The following is a 15573-nucleotide window of genomic DNA, read 5'->3' on the forward strand; positions in this document are numbered from 1 at the left end:
ATATGGCACACCTTGCTTGGATGAAGGGAGTCGCGTATGTAGGAGAGATCTGCTTGGTGTACACCGTCTCCTGACTCCGCCCGTGAGTATCTTCTCGCAGCTGAGTAGATGAACTGGTGAGTGACAGATCAGAATCCCGGGGGATAAGGATTATAATCATTCGGCCTGAGAGCAGCAAACGTGTGGTTGACCAGCCGATGATGAGCCTCATCAGCACGGATAGCTAAGATGACGTCACGCATAGAAGCCTCGCTCTGTGAAACCAAGCACAAAAACCATGTTCAAAAAGTAAACAGGTATATTGTGAGTTTTTTACAACAGCTAAGGTTATATAAATGTTGTCACAACATTGCCCACACCCGAGATTGATGATTTATATATTATTCTTATAAATTGTTCAAAATAAACGTTGCATGTGAGGATCAGGATGGAAACAAAACTAGTAACTTCTAATATGTCATACGTTTCTCAACTATCTCATACAAGGAATAAGCTGATGGGCATTCGAGAGCAACGTACATTTTAAACACCTTGTCAGAGAATAATCTGTCAAATTTGAAATTCTCCTGACATTATATATAAAACATAGTACTAGTATAGATTTTTACTGAAATGTTTCTCTATTATAATGGGTTTAATACTCATAAAATTAATAAGCTTAAAATATACAAGAAAAAGGAAGTCTTACATCTAACTGCCAGTATCTGATAGCAAGTTCTGGGGCAGGAACCGTTCTCCATACCTTCATTCTACCATTTCCGTCTATGTCCTACAAAAATAATGAAATCTTATTATTAGGCAGTTTATTTTGAGGGCGTGTGACCATGAATGACGTAGCTTTGTACATACTGACCGATGTCGAAAATATCGAGATACACCGGTCATGCTTTGCCGTCACTTTCCTTAATACTAATGATTCTTTCATTTGTGTAAGACCTACCATGCCATCCATCACATTTTCGCATAAAAAAGGCGCTTGAAAATACAATACATGAAACATAACACTTAGGTTTTGGTCATTAAAACACACAAGAGGCCAACACAGTCCCACTTCGAGCATGTACTGCAAAGATGTTAGGATAAAACATGTGAACATCTAAACTTTGCCAAGAATATCCGCCATCTGCATGAAGGAATGTTTTCTCTACAGTGCACATATACAACCACTTACAGATTTGTAGCTAGCTAAATATGTATACTTACCTCCAGACACTTTGTATAGGTTTTGACAGCTTCTTCCTCCAGGTAACCGACAAATCGATGACAGAATTTGGGACTGATCAGATAAGAAGCACTGAACATGGTCACAAACACACCTGGAATACAGACAAATTAAGCAAATGAAACATAAGATCTTTAGGTATTTATCAAGTTAAGGTGTATAAATCTTTTGGGCACGTTCGAGATGTGAGTGCAATACCATTTTCAGAATTTGAAATTCCTCTACTTCCATTGTCTCTGGGCCTTGATGACTAACATTAGTCTAACATGAAGTTCACTGGAGACCACTTGTCTTCTACCATTATGACATGTCACACGCGGAAAAGTAAGCCAGTATACAACTTGCCAAAGCTGGTTTACTAGCTCTGGGCACTCGAGTTTCCTCGACTCATATTTTGACCACCATCGTGTATTTATTTATTTATTTATTTGCTGAATGTTTTACGCCATACGTAGAGAAAATTTCACTTATACGATGGCGTCTAGCACTATTGAAGGGGAAAACCGGGCAGAGCCGGCCGGAAACTCACGGCCACACGCTAAACACCTGGGTAAAGGAGGCCCCCATCATCGTATAGGTGAAAATTATTGAGTATAGCGATAATCAACAATCAGAACGGTAATTGAGGAACACTTCTTGACGAAAATGTACAAATTATTCCATTATAGCATACCTTGGGAGCATACCACAGCCAAACGGAAGAACCAGGAAGGTTTACGTAACTGAAGAGCGGTCAACAAGTGCATCCTCTCGTTCTCTGCTTCCTCTATAAACATAGTGAAGAGGAAGGTTAATTCCATTACTGGATTACCCAAACCCACAGACAACAAGAATGCCCGCAATTTAAGTGAGCTCTCATGAATTTCTCATACCGTCCTATGTATTGATGCGGTCCTGTATTTGAATGTATTCGCAGGATTTCTGGATTCCATGGTTCTACCAATGAGTTCCTCAAGGGTTTGCTCTGTATGTTAAAATTTAATGCTAGCCATGGTGAGAACAAATCCGTTACTGAGACAACAACTGCATATGACCCTACATTATCGGATATATGACCTTCGTTGAATGTCCTCTATCGTTTGCCTTAAAGTAACAGAAAGCTAAAATATGAAGTAAGGTTCACCATAAAGACAACTGAAAACTATGCGTAAAAAGGCTTTCATTTATTTTTTTAGATGTTTTGAAGAGTGCTGAAATGCATTCAAATATTTGAATTCTATGGTGGCCTTTATGAGCCATCATGACCGGAAGGAAGGGAATTTTTGTTTTTAGTCATGGGTAAAAAGAGTTATTCCAACACTCAGGGTGGTAATTAGAGTTGAGAAATCTTCCCGTGACGTCAGAGTTCCTAAAATTCCACCTTAGATTCAAACTTTTGAACATCTTTTTCTCTCTTCACAAAAATCTAAGAAAATAAAGGAAAGTATATATTTACGCATAGTTTTAAGTGGTCTATTAAGTGATACCTACTTCGATTTTCCTTTAACTATTTTATGTCTTCTGCGTTCCATCTGAGTAAATACAAAGGAGTGTTCAACCTTATATATTGACAAGGTGCACAGTCTTAAAGAACTAAGGAAATTTTTTACGCAAACCAGATTGCCACACTGCATATACTAGTCTGTTGTGGTGCTCACATTGTGTAAACCAAAGAGGGTTGCTTAGCCACATACACTATCCCCAGTCCTCAGTTTGAGTAAATCCAGTTGGTTTCCCATGCACTTGTTCCAACGAATACCCCCTCCTGATTCAGTCAAGTATAATGCAGACTCTGATTCTACATGCTTGGAATTTGGTTGAAACAGAGCAACGTGCTGTAACTTTGTGAGCTTTATCCTGTAATCTAGCCCCGCTACCCTCTTCCACGGGTCAAATAACATAGAAGAACCTTGACAGTGAAATTAACTAATTAATTTGTTTATCTGGCAACAAGTACCTGTGATGGCGATTTTAGCTTATCACACAAATAGTTACCGAGGAGAGTGTGGATCCAGCCGTAATCTCTTTTCATCCGTCTCAGGGAGTGGAGATGACGCGTCATGGCGGCCACCATACCGGGCACGGCCGCTACGGTCTCCAAGAAGCAAATCCGACTAAAACAATAACAGGCAAGATTGATTTTATTCATTTATTCATTTGATTGGATTTTTATGGCGTACTCAAGAAAATTTCACTTGCACGACAGCGGCCAGCACTATGGTGGGAGGAAACCGAACAGGGCCCTCTGAAAACCCACGACTATCCGCAGGCTGCTAGTAAATCTTCCACCCATAACAGGAGAGGACAGGCAAGTTTAAAGTGTTGAGCGTAACGTATATCAAACTCTTGAAAAGAGTGGTGTTCTGTACCAGAAATTATTGCTGAGACTCCAGAATCTCCTTAGATACCTTCCTCTCTTATGATATAAACAAAAATATATTCAAATACAAAAGGAACTGCTAGCTGTGTGCCCTATTTATATCTACAGACTAGAAGTTGGAATAATGGCATTTTGTCTTTGCCGCTACATTGGAATTAGGCCGTTTGTCTAAGCAGGTTTACTTCCGCTGGACTACAAGTGTTGCGATGTTACACGAACATTTCTGCTGAATCTGCACATGGAGTTTAACGCTATTTTTCATGCAGAACTATTATTATTTAGCTTATCAGGTTAATAATACTTACTTTAGCCATATTTTCTCGTTTCTATCTCCTCTGTTGAAACCGGAAAGAAAATCAAAACTTTTCCTCAGAAGCTGGACGGCGTTGAACGCCAACTGAAACGTGATGAACAATTTGATGGTCAACCCTGAGAAAGAGGCTGGTTAACCGTGATGAATAATGTGACGGTCAGTAATATTGATGGTCAACCTTTACGAGCAATAGATTCCTGAACCGTAGCCAACAATATGACTGCCAGTTGTTAACTGTAATGAATAATATGAAATAATATGAAAAACCTTGATAATGGTCAACCGTTAGAAAAAACCTGATGCTGAGTGGAGATGGACAATGTGATCACGCTAACCGTGTTTTAAAAAATGATCATCTTGAGAAGCGTTTACAAAGCACGCATAGCATTATACGTACATACTTAGTATACCGAAAATACATCCGTTTTGAGCAAAGAACTGCGTCCAAAACTCTGCTGATAACTTCTAACAGAAATTCTGGTAAAAACGAAAGTAAGAGCTGACTTATTTACCTATGAGCAATGTGGTGTGAAATGTTGAGAGCCTAACATTTTTTTAAAACCTCAGGGCTGTCAGACAGGCTTAACCGTTGTCAGAGAAAACCTTACCTTGTCAACCATAGTGTCTGGTTCATTGTGTGTAATCCGCACTTCCTCCACTTCCTTCTCTGACCTGGAGTCATGAAATAAGAATCATTCATATTAGATCCATTACTTCATCCGTTATTGTGCTGCAACTGCTACAAAGTGCATGGAGCAAAAATCCAATGAAATATAACCAAATGTTTATAAACCCGTCCAAATGAACAAGAAATCTTCCATGCCAAGCCCGATTTCGTCAATGCGGATCTGTCCATCACAAATCCAACCTGAATTGTGTTTCGGACTAAAACTGATCATGATTTGTCTAAAAGATTATTTTAGGTAAAATGTTGTGAATAGTAAATGACGTGCATTTGCACCGATTTGATTAGGTTCGAATGAGAGACACGTCGTCGTTAAACAATGTATATATATTATATTAAACTTTTAATTCCTTTTCTCCATCTGTGAAGGCGAAATATTCCTTAGATTTCTAATCTTTTAATACGTTTAAAACAGAACTCTCAGGCATGACCATCAATATATGTATTTATAAGACCATATGGTATTGGGGTAAGTGAATGAATGAGGGACACTGAATAAAGTCCATACTCACCATATAGGATGTGGTAAGGTGTAAGTCCCCATAGGGAGGACATCCGAGGCAGGGGTCAGCTCCTCCGCTCTCAGTTTAGCCCTGTATAATGATCGAATGTTCATTGAGATTTATCACTACTTACGATACAGTCATACTTTCAAAGTTCTTTCTGGCTTCTGTGCCGAGTTTTACTGTCAGTCATGAAAATTTGTCTTCCTGACAGCTTGATACACGTAGTCTTGGGTTTGTGGAGATGAGTTAGTCAGTAATAATGGAAATCTGATTTATCCTTTTGGATACGCTGCATGAAAAATAAGCTTTAAGGCGGTGAAATTTATATTACCTGAAATGTTGCAGTTTGCCAGGGTCGGGCATTGAGAGAACCCCGGGCTGTCTGTAGGCAGACTCTGCCACATCAATCTCCGCCTTAGTGGCAATAGACCGCAGAGCCTTGACGACGAACACAAACAGGCATTACATGTAAATACATACATATATGCATAACTATATATACGTTTTTATTCAAACTGACTAACATAAGGATCATTCAGTAGATCTCTTTGTAGCTTTAAGATCTTCCTGCATGATTAGGAATGGAACAAGCGATAGATGATGATGGAAAATTATGTCGTAGTGACTAGGGAGGGAAAGAGAGTCAAAACTGAGAAGGTTGAAATATCGACAAACCAGGATGAGAGAGCTCAGGTTTGTCCATGTAACTGCATTCGAATAATTAATTACAACTAGTAAGTGGGTTACAGCCACAGAAAAGGGTATATAATCTAAAAGTATCAATTCCAATTTTTTTTTTTGGCATAATACATACTCCGTTATTTTTTATAGCACTGCTATTAAAAAAATTAAGTTAAAAGATTATATAGAGCTGTGTTTTACACGGTGTGAAGAAGTTTTATCACAATGAACTTTTTAAAATCCTGTTTTTTTAACCCAAATTTGATTTCATCATTACTCACCAGATAAGCAAATAAATCATATAAATTTAATCAAAATTAATGAAATTATAAAGTGATCCGGTTGGTATAAAATGCATGAGGGCTTGTTTTATCCCAAGACAGAATCCCAAATAATTATCCTCACAGAAAATATCGAATACAACAGGCAAGCTTACCGTGAAGTTGCTGCCGCATCCCAAACTTTTGTTTGTCGTGTTACAGAAAGGTGAGGCCAGCAGCTTAACGTTCCTGGGCAACCCAATGCGCTGACACAGTGTGTATAATCCTTTCACAACAGCCATTGTGTTTGTTGGTCAACTGCTGCAAACGGGTCTTGACGAGAGATGTATGAGCACAGAAGCTCTAGCAGAAATCCGCACTGGAGATAGACGAAAAAGAGAATGGGGATTAGGCCAAACTCCCTTGCTTATAAAGACGAACAGACGACCTGAACGTGACGTCAGAAGATATGATATTGACATGTATCAAAACAAGGAATAAAAATCGCACTCGTGTTAATTTTCTCGAACAGCTTTCGTGCACTTAAGCTTGTGTGTTTTTCTCTCATTAAGTCAGTAATTACCACATGAGGTCAGGACTGGACATGGTAGCAGGATGGGGGAATGATCGACTATCTTCCTGTGGAGACTCACGATTCTCTTGTCGACTCCAGGCATAGCGGAAGTCAGCGGTTGTGAGAACAGCGGGAATCGCCATTGGCTAAGAGACACTTTTCAGTTTGGTCAAGTTATCCAAAACAATCCGCAGGTATTTGAGGATAACATGCTTTAAAAAAATACACGCCAAAAAATAACAATGCAATTAAAATTCCATTCGCCACAAAATAAAAATAGAAAAACCATTCCAAGCCTACAGAGTTGCACAATGGAGGTGTATTAAAACGTGATAAAAAATATGATACATATGTTAAGAAAACATGCGCATCTTCATTCATATGGGTTTTGTTAAATGTTATGACACACGAAAAAATAAGTTGTACCTTGTTACAGAGCAAGACAAAAAAAGAACTGCAGTCATTTGCATGGAGGTTTATGAGGCATATTTTAGATGCGTGCAAAACAAAAATACCGCGAACAATTTAATACATCATTTAACAAACATGGAATTAAAGTTTCCGCATAAATACGTTCACAAACAAATTAAGGTTGATAAAAATACACAAATAAATAAATTTCAATGTACCATGTCTCACTTATTTTAGAGCAAGGAAATAGAGATATAATCATGATTTCTCATAATTATGAATGTAAAAATAATAATTTTGAGGCAGCCATAACATGTCTGTAGTGCAGATATGCATTACGTTGGGGGAAAATATTATTTTTGTTCAAACATTAACATATGACAACATTGCCCAAAAATCAGGTGTTTATTTACATCATAATCCCAAAAGCTTATGAATACGACTCAAATTAATTTGGAAGAAGATAAATCCAAAGAAAGGTTAGGACATCTATTTTTGCATTCTGATCCACTTGTACTTCCTTGTATGCCACCGTCTGCTGGTGAACTGTTAGAATGCAGGCCCATCGGCCATGTCATACGAAAGCACGAGGACAGTGTGACGATGACACCAGTTAAGGACAGTAACTTCACATTTTAGCCTACCCTATAGGGTTGGTGTATTCTGGATGTTCGTGAGAATTATTAAATTACTATTACTGAGATAGCCCTGGACGACTATCACTTCGCTTTTTTATATTTGGTTGGCGCTCGTATAGTCATGAATTGGTCCCATTCACCCTTTGGGATGATCGACAGCATAGGGATTTTCTCTGTCTGGCAATCTAGAACCGTAAGCATTATATAAGAGTAACTGGACAGGCCGGTGTGGTTAGTAACCGAATGTTTTCCGAAAATTTACTATCCCTCTTTTAGGGGTGAATGGGAGCAAGCCAAATATGAAGAAGAGGAAGTGCTAATCGCCCAGTGCTGTGTTGAGACGTCCTTTGTACATTGGTCGTCGGGAATTACAAACGGATGGATTTTCTGGATGCCCCATAGAGTGAAACAGCAGTGATGCATGCAGCGAAACATTCCAGGTACAGACCAGAACATCTCCATCTGGTTTACTACACAGGATCGCTATGGTTTGCTCATGTCAACAGAGCCTATCTTTTTATCACATCAAACGTTTTCTTATGTATTGATATTAGTTACTTTATTAGGACCTTATTTTAATGTCAACATCTCATTGTTTTACAGTCAAAATGATTGCATGTTACAATTTTTGTTTATAGATGAGCATTTTAAAATGAATATCGAGTTGCTATAACTTTGCTTTATGCATATGTATACCTATCTTGTATGCAAACCTTAGATAATTGCAAAGACTTAGCTTCTAACGCGTCATTCAAGTAAACACTGACAGGCATTAAAGCCATTCACAATTTAAAGAAAGGATTGCATAGAGTGTTATCCTGTATATATATAGTTAAGTTAGGATATTGACTTTAATATTATTGCCTTTTAATATTAAGAGTTTATCAACTCAATGTTGCATCCTATCTGTATCTAGGTCAGTTGGATCCGTCACTGCAGATACACCTTTGTTGTTTGATTTGGAACTTTATGTCAAATTCAAGATGATCGCGGCCATGCATATGGTGATGTTCTTACACTGGAACACCCTGCCCAAGACATCAAACACAAAAGCCCATCCCGTCACCAAACACTGACTACAGACCCCTCAAAGTTTAGTTTTATTTTTTTTCGCATGGCCTGACGATGGCTTAATTGACGGGATTCGGAGAGTAACTCAGGGCTAAGGAAGAAATTTAGGGTTCAGGAAGAAACTCCGGTATCAGGTAGAAACTCGGGATTCAGGTCAAAACTCGGAACTCAAGAAGAAACACGGAATAAAAGAAGATACGCGGAAAACTGGAAGAAACTTCGAACCTTGGTTGGATTGGGTAGGATGTGGTGGTTTCTTTGTCTTGAAAGGTTAAACGTTGTTTTCAGTATTACATAGTTTCATCATATCATAACGGATCTCCTTGTAACAGGCTGCTGGGGCACTTCGTGGCCGAAGGGGTTAGCACGCCAGCGCGGCACAATGACCCAGGAGCCTCTCACCAATGTGCGCGCCGTGAATTCAAGCCCAGCTCATGTTGGCTTTCTCTTCGGCTGTACGTGGGAAGGTCCTCCAGCATCCTGCGGATGCCCGTGGGTTTTCGCCCGGGTTCTGTCCGGTTTCCTCCCACCATAATGAATTCAACTCACGTGACAAGTTATTACTGCAAAAGCTAGTGTGTCAAGTTTATTCCATGAAACGCCTTCACTCAAAGTTTCTTAAATTTTACAATGAGTATAATTCTTTTGTAAGTAAATGTGGACAAAGCGTCCAGAATCTCTGGCGCTCTGCCTCATGATTGTGTGTAATTCCGCTAAACCCAGATCTAGAGGCTGCATATTTTTCGTTTTGCATTACATCGCCATTTTGGATATATGTACAGTTTTAATCAAAGCGCAACTGAAATACATATTTTTATTATAGACAACTTATACATTAAAGCATGGTACATAGTTTGAATAAGGATTTCACTTATTCGCCTAGAACATACATTGCATCTTTGCAACATCACTGAAAATTGATGACTGCTTCTCTTTACAGTCAGCTGGAGTCCATCCTATTTTCATACTTTATATTCTTTCTTATTTCTTTGGTAGTTTGTGTTAAACGTCGTTTTGGGAATTGGCCTTGCGATTATTGACCTTGGAACGTCCATCTTGGTTGACGGCTGGTATACGGATGTCTGTAGGCATAAATGCAGTATACATACACCGACTTTAAAAGGTAGGCATGCTATAGACGTTGTTCATGGTGCTGATGGTGCTATCCTGTGTGGTTTTCCATGAAGTTCGCTGGAAACCACTGTTTAAGTAATGTGACACATGCTACATGTGGAAGAGCTCGTCCATAGCTCGCGAAAGGTCGATGGTTTTTATTTTGGGCAGTCCAGTTTCCTGCACCATTAAGCACACTTAATCACATGTGAAAAGTTCTTGAGTACCACGGTAAACAATAATCAAATAAGTAAATAAATAAATAAATTCTTACCCGACCCGAAATTGAACCCAAGGCTCTCGCTTATTCGAGGCGGACAGTTTTGTGGTAGCTTTTTGGGTGTGATGGTTGGTCTTTAGCCCCTTATAAGTGAGTGTGGTGATTGATATTTCGTGCCACATAGCTGAATGGATTAATGGTTCGCATCAGTCACTTCTAGATGTGATGAGTGGTTGGTTGATGGTGCTACTGTTGTGTACATGTAATCATTGGTCTTCTCTCCTTGACTGGACCATGACCTGGCCACATCCTTTAACTGGCATCGCTTATATACTAGCATGTAGAAATAGAACAAACGAAAAGCGTGTAAGCATTGAAGACATCTGCATTAAGGTGTCACGGTTGATCATTTTTAATACAAATGTGTATGATATACACGTGAATATAATGAAACTGAACGCAGTAATACATTCCGTCCAAACTCTCGTGGTATATGATGATGGAAACCACTAGGTGTACTCTCTAAGAACTACTGTGTACTAGTGGTATACAATATTGTGGTAAAAATGCACATCCACATGATTTTGTGAACCAGCAGTACACAAATTGTGTAATTCATGTAACACAGTTGTGTATACATGTGAGTACTGCTGATACACAAGTCACTGTGGATGTGCAAATTTGGACAAACTTAAACGACAGCGACCAGTAATATGGTGGGAGGAAACCGGGCAGAGCCCGGTGGAAACCCACGATCATCCGCAGGTTGCTGGCAGACCTTCCCACGTACGGCCTCTCATTACAAAGAATGGTAGAATAAAGGTTTTTTGTGTCTCGACAACACGACAGTGTGATATGGTTGGCAAATGGTCGCTCGTAACCCGGCCTCTTGCCAATTTATATCAGTTACTTAGGCTTTAATTTATTTATATACTGATTGGTGTTTTACGCCATATTCAAGAATATTTCACTTATACGACAGCGGCCAGCTTTATTGTAGGAAGAAACCGGGTGGAGCCTGGGCAAAACACATGACCATCCGCAGGTTGTTAGGCTTTAATTCAAGTAAATGATTACATAATAACAACTTATACGTCCCCTAACACCATGGTTTACGCAGCATTAGGTAAAACAAATGCAGTGAAGTTCATTGCAATTCACTGGTACAGAAATGCTCTAAATGCTACATTGTCATCCAATATCAATTGACAACTATGCACATGGAAACATTGCAAAGGGGCCAGGCCTTGGACACGTTTCCAGGCATTAATAGTGATATCATAATTCTTTGTCCAAAATTTTTTCTTCAAGTTCCATTGGAATTAACTGTCGGGTCATTGATCTTTCTGTCCATTGTGTAATTCTGTATTATATAGATATCTGTTCCGCATGTATCAAAGATTACTTTTCCCCTAAAGTAATGTGCTACATTATTCTCAATGCAAGCAAGTTTCGTAACAATTGTTAACAGCTAAGTTTTGAAACTGATGATCTTCTAAAGATTTATTTATTTACTTGATTGCTGTTTTACGCCATATTCAAGAATATTTCACTTATACGACGGCGACCAACATTATGGTGGGAGGCAACCGGGTAGAGCTCGGGAGAACCCCAAGACCATTCGTTCGTTGCTGGGAAATTTTCTCACCTACTACCGGAGAGGAAGCCAGCATGAGCTGAAGCTGAACTCATAGCGATCGTATTGGTGAGATGCTCCTGTGTCAGTGCGCTGCGCTGGCACGCCAAGCACTCGCACACATTATAAACTGCATGACATTAATGCTTAGGTTAATCGTATATAACAAGTGTGTATACTTAAAATCTGTATACATACACACCAAGCATTTGAATACCTTATAGGAAAAATAAGGTCAAAAAAAAATTAGCAAAATATCTCAGCAGGTTTCTTGAGTGCTCTTATGTCGCTGGAACTTACATGTACATCTCAGTTAGTGAGACTTACAAAATTTAATTTTCTATCATAGAGACACGTGCTCGCCTGACCGCACATCGTAGATACCTGTCTAACACCAAGCGGTCTTGTTCATCAGCTACTCTTACTTAGCTGAGTGCAAATGTATAATCAGTGAAAAGCACGCCCCTGGTAGTTTCTGGAAGAACTGGGGCGTCGTAGCTATATATCACATTAATATGTTTTCATCAGCATAGCGCTAATGACATCGATGTATGAATACTCTATCCAGACCATCTGGTACATTATACCACAGGGAAATAGATGTGTAATGTACCATCAGTGACGTAAGCACCATCCCCTGGGTATATCTCGGCTCAGACTTTAAGCAACAGTGGCCGTCATCGGTGACGCCTAATATGTATTTACAGTCTGAACCTATAGTATAGGGTTATGAACAATAGTTCAAACTTTAACATTAAGAACGGTTATCTATAACGGGTCTCCACTTCGCTGCTCGCAAATCACGCATAAACTTGTATATACAATGTTTCATGACAGCAAAATAACGCAGGCATATATACATATACCTAAATATTAAGAAATATTTACTTACCTTTAGAAATTAAAAAACAAGACGACGAAAACAAGCGTTGTATTGGAAACAAATTTCTTTGGTTCGCATATACTGTTGATTTTACGGCTTCTTAAAGATGACGTTTTTCTCATGTATCTTTCATGGTGTTTAGATTATGCTATTAGAAAGACGTGTCTGTTGTGCGAATCTTTATAACCATGTGAACATTCATGTCTGACAGAAGAGGGAAAGCCCATTGCATTGTAACTTTAAATCAATTACATAAATTATCAACCCGTTGTATAACTAAATGCCTCGTTTGTAACTCAATATAGATGTTTCACTATTTGTACATAATAAACCAAATTAATGCATCACCTGAAGGTTCCAATGTATATAGATGAGAGTATAACCTCTACTTTCTAAGACAGTTTTAATGGTACACTGCTTGAGGCCTTCCGCCTCCAAAACTCTGTAACGGAGATCACAATTATTCAATATACATGTACTTGTATATACCGGAGTTGAAGTCCCCCAACCCCACCCCACCTTCCGCTTATATAAGGCATGCAGAACAATCGACTGCTGGAAGTTGACCTGTAACTTTCCACGGCGAAGACATGTAGCAGGTATCAATTCAAAACCATAATTTAAAAAGGTTATGAACACTGCTTTGTGGCCGACAGAGACAGGCAGTCAGAAAAGGTGTAAACATTTTATAGTACATAGTTTCCACACCACCCTTAAGCCGTTAGAAAACTATATCAAAAGGTAATCATAGACCTCAACATATGCATTGTACACACTCAAACTCATGGGTGAATAAAAAAGTTTAACATGACCCTGGCAGCAATGGTCTTCATAGGACTGAACAATTATTAAGTAGGCCCTATACACGACGTAAAACCCCAGCAGGCATGGATAGGTACATACTGGCATTAACACTGGCGTGATATATCGCCATTTTTGTTGTTGTTGTTTTGTTTCTTTCACTTATGTATTTGATTGTTGTTTTCATGAATGTGCTCAAGGATGACCGACTGGTTGATCGTTGTTCAACGCCATTCTCAAGAATTTTTGACTTTTATGATGTCTGCCGTGTTCGGGCTAAACCAACGATCTGTTACAATATACTGACGAACTTTACCACGTATGACGAACAGATCGGTATGTAAACCAAATTACTGGACGACAGCTTTGTCTTTGACGAACGTCATGGGCCGCGACGTCGACCGCTTACAGTCGACGGGTGTCATCAAGGCCGCAAAAATTAAGCGAGAGTGAGAGTGAGAGCATTTACAAAGGTTCTATTGGTACAATTTGTCCTAGCGAAGTGAAAGGAGGCCCGTTAATCACTAAACAATGGACTGCCCCCAATTTGCTCAAGAATGCTTTAGTGCTCAAGAATTTTGGGCTCATGACGGCGGTCAGGTTTATGGGTGCAGGAAACAGGAGGACCGGAGTAAACCACCGACCCTCCTCCGACTACCTGACAGGCCTGAAGGGTTAATACTGACGTAAGGGGAAAGAGAGCCTCAAAAAGAGATGAGAAATAAAACATTGTCTCGTCCAGACAAGATGACGTCGAGATTAGACCAACGTTTCCATGCATGTATAGCCACGTATTTAACAGCCACTTTATGTAATAAAATTCGCGCACGTGGGAAGGTTTGTCAGCAAACTGCGGATGGTCGTGGGTTTCCTCCGGGCTCTGCCCGGTTTCCACCCACCATAATGCTGGCCGCCGTTGTATAAGTGAAATATTCTTGAGTACGGCGTAAAACACCAAATAAATAAATAAATAAATAATAAAATTCGCATAATCTAATCATTTTTTTTTTCTTCAAAACTTACATCAAATATCACCTCGCAGCACCTGTTACATTCAGAAAATATATATCAAAGTTTTTTATCCGCAAATTTCCAAGTATATTACAAAATACAACGCGGTGATCAAAAGGTTTACATTGTAATAACTTTTTTTCGTCTTCCAAATTTACATCTAAATACACAATAGATCACCTCGTAACACCGACTGAATTCAGAACACACACGTAATGTATATGATATGTCAAACGCTTTCTGTATCTTCTCAAACTTCCACGTTTGCTGCAAAATGTAGCGCTCTGATAACATATCTTAAAACGTTGCTTTTGTTATAAATTTATTTATTCAGTTGCTGAGTTAGTTAGTTGATCAGTTAATTACAGTGAATTAATTATAGTTATTAGCTTACTCAGTTAGTTAGTTAGTTAGTTATACATGTAGATATAATTCCTTATATTTCTGTGACTGAAATGGTCAGAAGACTATAAAATTCGACTACACTCTGTCCATTGCATGCAGCTGTTTATTTGTTAACAGCAAACAACGCTGCACTGCAGCCGTTGCATTATAAAATATAAGCTGATTATACGCTGAAGTTGCTTAAGTAGCAGTATATTTGCACGATACCTAGACCCTTGTTACAACATAGGCACGCCAATGGAGTCAAGCGTCTGGACTAATCCGCATGATGCACTCATGTACATGCTCGACGCCCCCAAGCAAGACGGATAAAACATCGAATGCAGTCCTCGGAGGCGTGACTTATTCAATAATAAACCGTTTAAATAAGTTCTACACTGTAAAGAAACTACTCAAGGAGAGCTCTGTATTTAATATATTTAATAGAATATTAGACGATTGCAGTCTACTCCTGATGTCATGCATGGCGAGCTATTACGGCATGCATAAAGGCCTATAAGTTAAGAAGAGCAGTGTTGTGCAGAACGTATCATGCAGGTAACAAAGCTGTTCATGATACCACACGCAGATCAATGTAAAATTAGAGACAATGCAATATGTAGGAATCATTCGCGTAACATATGTTATATATCCCGCGTCAGAAAAAATACTAAGCTTTTCATTGGACAACAACCGTCATATGGGGGTACAGATATCGTCTCGAACCCTGCAGACGACGTCAAATGTGTCTGCCGGGTAGGCTAGCTTCCTTTGTTGGGCTGTGAATACAATGGTCACATCGTTA

General features: G+C 39.1%; 1 protein-coding gene across 1 annotated transcript; it reads right to left on the reverse strand.

Annotated features, from left to right (window-relative positions):
• Nucleotides 1–94: 94 nt before the first annotated feature.
• LOC135464308 (uncharacterized) lies at nucleotides 95–5195 on the reverse strand. Its single transcript, XM_064741750.1, has 8 exons — nucleotides 5092–5195; nucleotides 4503–4566; nucleotides 3887–3978; nucleotides 3197–3315; nucleotides 1896–1988; nucleotides 1204–1316; nucleotides 689–769; nucleotides 95–254 (listed from the first exon to the last, which is right to left on the reverse strand). Exons 1-8 carry the CDS (start codon nucleotides 5193–5195, stop codon nucleotides 129–131), a joined length of 792 nt encoding a protein of 263 aa, XP_064597820.1. The 3' UTR covers nucleotides 95–128.
• Between the last annotated feature and the right edge of the window lie 10378 nt (nucleotides 5196–15573).

The sequence above is a fragment of the Liolophura sinensis genome, chromosome 1 (genome assembly GCF_032854445.1).
Source record: "Liolophura sinensis isolate JHLJ2023 chromosome 1, CUHK_Ljap_v2, whole genome shotgun sequence".
Classification (NCBI taxonomy): Eukaryota; Metazoa; Mollusca; class Polyplacophora; order Chitonida; family Chitonidae; genus Liolophura; species Liolophura sinensis.